Genomic DNA, 6,830 nt, shown 5'->3' on the forward strand with positions numbered 1-6,830 from the left:
GTTTTAATTGCGTTTATTTAGTCCGGAAAAAATTCGGCGCGCAGTTTGAAAAAGACTACAATATGGTATATATGCAAGTACATATATAGTATATATTAGTAATTCAAAATTGAATTATTTAAAGCAACGAAGATCCAGCTCCAACCGTAATAGGCCGTTACACCCTTATATTGTTTATACTGCGAGCACATGTATTGGGTTGCACTTTTAACGTAACATTAAACAGTTAACACTACAGAGCCGCCAAAGTCGGAATTATAGAAGATATTCCCTCTTGGAACTATCGAAACTAATTATTTTTGTTTTCCATTAACGTGTGTGAAGCGTTATTTTCATATTTATACTAATTAAAAGTTTGTATCAATATATTTTTTATATTTTATAATTGCATACTAAAATTTTACTGCAATCAATTTTGTATCAATTAATATTATAATAATTTCGCTGTTCGCGCATAGTTCTATCATTCGCGTGTATATCATTCTTCTTTGCTGCTATGCAGATAAATAATAGGGAGTTTTGTAATACCATTTATCCAGTTACGGTGAACGCCAAAGTCAGGTTATTTTCTTAATAACTAATTAAGAATAGAATAATGTGACTTTAACCGAATCTGGATCCACATTATGGCAAAAATTCCTTAATACCTTACTTTCAAAGCGAATACCATCGAAAATGTAAGAGATGGAAAAAAGTTGTCGATAAAATTTGAATGGTTTCAAGAACACTTTATAATGGTAAACAATTTTTTTTGTTTAATAAAAAACAAATAATTTTTATTTGAAAAAATAAAAAATGAAAACAATTTTTTAATAATAATTATTATAATGTAATCTTAAATTTTCGTTTAAGTTTTAATAAAAATTTTTCATTTCTTATAATTCCGATAATATTCGCTTTGAAAGAAATTGATTTCGGAAAACATTTTTCATTTCTTATAATTCCGATAATATTCGCTTTGAAAGAAATTGATTTCGGAAAACCTATTTTTGTCAAAGGAATGTTCACTCTCTAAAAGTACATATGAGCACGTAAAAAAAAATGTATCTTTTATTTTGGGTTAGATAACAAAAGTTAAATACTCATCAAAATGAAGAGAACACTTTAATTCGTTTCGTTGTAAATACCATGTTGGCGACTTCGACGGTTTAAGATAAAAATAAAAATAAACTGTTTAAATATAAATAAAATTTATTAATTTTATTTTTGTAAATTTTTTTAACTTATGAAAGGATAAAAATTTAAAGAAAATTATTAACCAATACAAAAATTTACGCAGAAGTTTTAACAGTTTTTAACATCAAAGGAGCTAAACAGCGTCGTCCATGATTCTAGTGTTAAGACATAAGACATTGATAAATCGATATAGTTTAAGCAAGTGTTATACCACAAACGGGACTATAAGTATCTCTTATAGGAACTGAATTACTTAAGGAAAAAAAATAACGAGTATTATTTTAAAGGTTTAGATAATTTTTTCTAAAGCTCTATAGAATTTTTTTTAAGAAACTATCCATCGATAAGATTAATTAAAAATTCAATTTAAATTAAATAAAAAAAAGTAAACCATTACTATATTTTAAACCATTACTGTTTTTTAGAAGAAGGAGGGTATGCCAGCTAGATATAGGATTTGCAGTTCTAGATTCTTGAAAGGATTAAAAATTTTTTAATAAATAGTTTCAATATGTAATGCACGATTTAATTGTATGAAGAAACTATATTTATCTTAATAACTGTATCGCAGACATAAAATAGGTAAAATTTTAGGAACGTTTTTATCAACAACAAAAAATAACGTGAGCTATTTATATATAATACTCACGCAGTAATAATAATTACCATATTATGGCAGATGTCAAGTGCTTCATCTGAACCATCTTCACAGTCCGTTATTCCATTGCATATCTGAATGTTTGGTATACATTGACCACTGATGCATTCAAAAAAATCATTTTTAGATTTGGAGAACTCAGTGTTATATCCGAATCTACAGTTTGGTAGTTTTGACGGGTTTCCGTAGAAAAATTCTTTTAACATAATTTTTTATTATTAGTATTATCAGTATTTTAAAATATATGTAAAAAAAAGACATAATCCCAAGATGATTGATGTAATTGGTATGTTGCGGGTGTGTGAGCGCGCGCGCGCGTGTGTGTTTGTGTGTGATTTAACTCTTATTGCATTATTGGCTTATTATAGTTTCGTTACTGGTAGGCTTTGTAACAGCAATTCTGCTGACGCCTAATCATTTTGTAAACTACTTTTGTCTAACGTATTTATATTTATGTTATCTATGTTCTATTGTATCACATGTTATGTCTATATTACTCTGATAATATGTAGTCTTTTCATATAGCTTTGCAATAAACTAAATTTAAATTAAAATTAAATTAAAATTAAATTTTAATGTTTTAATACATAAATGTCTGCAAATTCGAACCAAAGATAGATATGTATAAAACAATTTAATTAAGAATTAGTTGAGTAAAGGAATAAAATTTTTATATTATCAAAATATCTTACCGCCAAATGTAAAAGAATATAAACTGCATATAAACAGTAGTACCACAAGCCAACGCATGATCTGCAAATAAACAAGTTAAAATAAAATTACAATAAAACGAATTAGGATTGACTAATTACTTATTGTTCTTCCAATTATTTTTTTCAACAAATTCATTCAATATATGCATTAATAAACCACGTATTTTAAATCGCTTTACAGTTAAAGAAATTGGCTAAAATTATTTGTGACATGTAATACGAGTGAATAGACGGGCGAATTTAATGTTCGTAATGTAATAAATGTAATCATGACTCAAGCGCAGAATTTATTAGAGATAAAATTTATATGGAAAATCGAATCCAAACACAAACGTAATTCTGTTTCTTGAAATTTTATGTTAAAACGTTTTTAACTTTAATTATATTATTTAAAATATATAAATAATAAAAATTTAATAAATAGTATTAAATGTCTATTAATGGAATCTTTAAGTGAAGCCAAAACTCTGATGGAATCACTGTTTTATTGACAATATGCAACAGATTTTTATATATGTATTACTATATTAATATCACACGCAAACATATAAATTTTTGTAGAATAATAGAACTTTAATTTGACATCTAAATCTAATTTCAAATCGACGTTGTTTCTTCATGTAATCTACTAGTTTGTAGCCTCAAATTTCATAAGTACCGGTTGCACAGTTTTCGGACCAAAATGCATGACTTGACAGTTCTAGACGTCATTTTGAACTAAGAAATGATAAAAAAGATCACAATTTCAAAAATTTTTATCGTTCTTGGAATAAATTCCAAGCTGTAGATGCACATATTACTGCATATACTTTAATTCTGAAGAAGGATTTCCAAATCAGTAAAAGTACAATAATTAATATATGTAATATTGTTCTATGAAAATTATTGTGTTTATTCAGTAAAACAGACGATTTTAGGATCACTCTTATAATTAAGAATATAAAAAGAATCCAATTAGAACGTCGTATCTTATAATATATTATATAATATTATACTTGTTATACTTACATAAATAAGTACAACGTAAACGAAAAGCAGAAATCACATTTATTTGTATTTTTTCCAAATATATTAGTAATTAAATGCATTTAGCGCTGTAAAGCGGATGTCAAGGTACACATCTCTATACTATTTTTTGTAAAAAGAAATTCATTAAAGTAAAGTAGAAAGTAAAAAGAAATGCATTAGTAAATTCTCTCGATTAACATTGAAATTAATAAATTAATGTTCAATGAAGAAATGTACACACATATAAAGTATTTAAAATTTTAATAAGTGCCGTGTTTTACGATGTTAACTTTTTATAGAGCGCGAGTGTAGCACAGCGCACTGGTCAGTAGGAAATATTTACGCATGTGTCTCCTCTCGGAAAAGGTCAACAACCTCCCGAGAGTATCCTTGTCCACAGAAACACTTCTCAAAGAAACCGCTGTTTGGAACCGGGATAAAAAATTGTAGGTCCTGTATGTCGTAGCAATTGAATAACCAGTGTGCGCGCCACAAGCATATGAGAAAGATAAAGGCCAGAGGCCTAACGTAAGAAGAAGAAGAAGAAGAAAAATAATTTTTTATAAATACATATAATGCAATAAAAAAAATAGTTTAACGCTAGTTAATTTACATAGCAATGGTAACATAATTTAACGACTAAGAGACGAGCAAATTGGATATTAATATAATTAAAATACATTTAATGATCTAATAAAGTTGTATACAACGTTTCAGGGCGCAGAGTCTTTACTCGTTTATAATTAATTAATAGAATAATTAATTCATAAAATAATATTACACCATCTTCCATTTCAAATTAACTTAAAATAAAATGACAACAAGAGGCCAAGTCATAATAAACAGTTTCTTTCAAATTCTAATATGATAATCGTGCACTGAAAAAGAGATTGGTTGCTGCAACAATTTAGATAGTAAAATATGGCATAGCATTTTTATGGTTACTGCAACCATATAAAAATACTATGCCATATTTTACTATCTAAATTGTTGCAGTAACCAATCTTTTCTTTCAATGTGAATATGTGATTATCCATGTTCAATTTGTGATAAATGCAAAAAATTAAAACTTAAAAATTCTACTGATAATAAATTTATTGTCCGATGGCGAGAAATATGTTAAATTTAATATATAATACAATACATATTACAAAAGAACTTTATTTTAAGTTAATTTAGTATGTAAGACTGTGTAATATTAATTATATTAATTAAAGACTGTGTAATATTAATTATATTAATTAATGGCTTTATTAATTAAATTATGAAGGGATGAAAACTCTATATGAGACAAAACATTAAATTTTATATATATTATTTTATTAGATTATTAGATGTATTTTAAATATCTTAACGTCCAATTTTTTTTTGCTCGTCTCTTAAACGTCAAACTATGTCATTATTGTCACATGTGACCTTAAATTAATATTACTGTTTTTATTATATTGTTTTTATTATCTCGAGAGCTTAATTTAGATTATTATTGTGTTAATTAATATTACATTTTAAATATCATATAAAATATTAATAATTTGATAAATATTGTTACATTTAATTATGTATATAATTAATTTTCTTATAACGTATATTTTGAAAGAGAGCAATGAGTACTTAAACTTTATTTTAAAAAAAGAAACAAATGTACTCACCATAGTGAATGGAAGTTCTATGTACACGTATAAGGCTCAGATTTATTTTTGATAACTTAAAATGAGGAAACTCGTGCTTCGACACGGTCGCGATGCCATTTGAAGCAATACTGAGACGCTGGGATCAAATATGTTTGTTCCAAATTTCTTTCCTCTATCTCATAAAAACTATCACGCCAGCAACGACACTTAAAAATCGTTGCTGACAACCCAGGTGCTGACTACGATCCATTTCATGCTAGAAATACTTTGAAGCATTCTTTGAATTGATAAAATTCTTATCTCCAGATTTATCAATTAAATATCTCGAAGCATTGTAAAATTGAGTGGAATGCATTCAAAATTTTTGATTTAGTATGATTTGATTATACATTATATAAGTACGAAAACATTTATATTCCACATAATCCAATATTAATATGGAAAAAATGCCATTTCCCATATATTACATCCCAAGGAGCGCAATTTAGTGGCATAAGTTATACTTTATATAACTATGCTCCTTGGGGAGAGAAACTCGTTTGACCAGATTGAGATTAACCATCAGCCACTCACAGCGCTCGTACAGCAGGAAAACTCTGGACACCCCTGTGAATTGCTGATGACCAATCACAGCGTGGTCAAACGGGTTTCTCTCCTTTTTGGAAAAGGAAAAGGCCAGTGATGGATTAACGGATAGGCAAACAAGGCACTTGCCTAGGGCGACAGAAAATATTTACACAGTTGAGATAAATTTTTAATTTGTTAATCTAACGTTTTTGCATGAATTACACCGAGCATATTTTATCAGAAACGATATTTTAAAAGTATACTTAAAAATATGTCATATTTATATTATTTATTAAGAATTATTAACCCTCGAACGACACACTCTTATTTTCGGTACCTTTGAACGACACACATGGATCATTCGTGTCCGACTCGATTTTAAGGCTCTTAAAGTGCTTGAAAAATTCTGTTAAAATTCACACATATTCTTTAAGGTCTCTACTAAATTATTCTGCTATGCAAACATTGGAAACAATTTTTAGAAAAATTATGAAAATTACTTTCTGTACCAGAAAAAGAAAATAATTCAGTTTTGATATAAAAATTGTAACTTTGCTATATATGTACCAAAAAAAAAATCATTGTAGGATGTTTTTGTACAGATATCATAATTTACAAAAAAAAATATTACACAAGCCAGATGCAAAAAGAGTGCGATTATTTAATCTGAATATGTCATATTTTTAATGTGGACAAATAGAGTATTTTTAAAGAAAAAACAGACTTTAAAGAAAAAACATTTTTGATTTTATTAAAGTACAAAAATGATTATTTTTAATGCAAACAGAAATATTTAAAAAGTGATTACAGAATATTAAATTTTGTTATGGTATGCATTCGCTGCATATCGGTGACCTGTGGACTTCGCATATCGGCTTCCCGCAGTGAATTCAGCAAAAAAAATATAGACACGACAAAATAAACCTACTCAATACAAAAATAGCAAAATAACTGAATTCACTTACTTGTGAAAAAGGCACCTTCCGACTATAAATATGGGTCTTTCGGTTCCTCACGCAACTTTGCGACCGTGCTGCTCTCTCTCTCTCTCTCTCTCTCTCTCTCTCTCTCTCTCTC

The 6,830-nt window shown here is 27.6% G+C and overlaps 1 protein-coding gene across 1 annotated transcript in view; it reads right to left on the bottom strand.

The window, feature by feature from the left end:
- LOC108758569 (vitellogenin receptor-like) overlaps nucleotides 1-2,040 on the bottom strand; it is an 18,692-nt gene extending 16,652 nt beyond the window's left edge. Inside the window, 1 exon segment of the mRNA XM_018503571.1 lies at nucleotides 1,843-2,040. Within this exon segment, the coding sequence (XP_018359073.1) occupies nucleotides 1,843-2,040 (198 nt within the window).
- Between the last annotated feature and the right edge of the window lie 4,790 nt (nucleotides 2,041-6,830).

Source organism: Trachymyrmex cornetzi, unplaced genomic scaffold, assembly GCF_001594075.2.
Source record: "Trachymyrmex cornetzi isolate Tcor2-1 unplaced genomic scaffold, Tcor1.1 scaffold16, whole genome shotgun sequence".
NCBI lineage: Eukaryota > Metazoa > Arthropoda > Insecta > Hymenoptera > Formicidae > Trachymyrmex > Trachymyrmex cornetzi.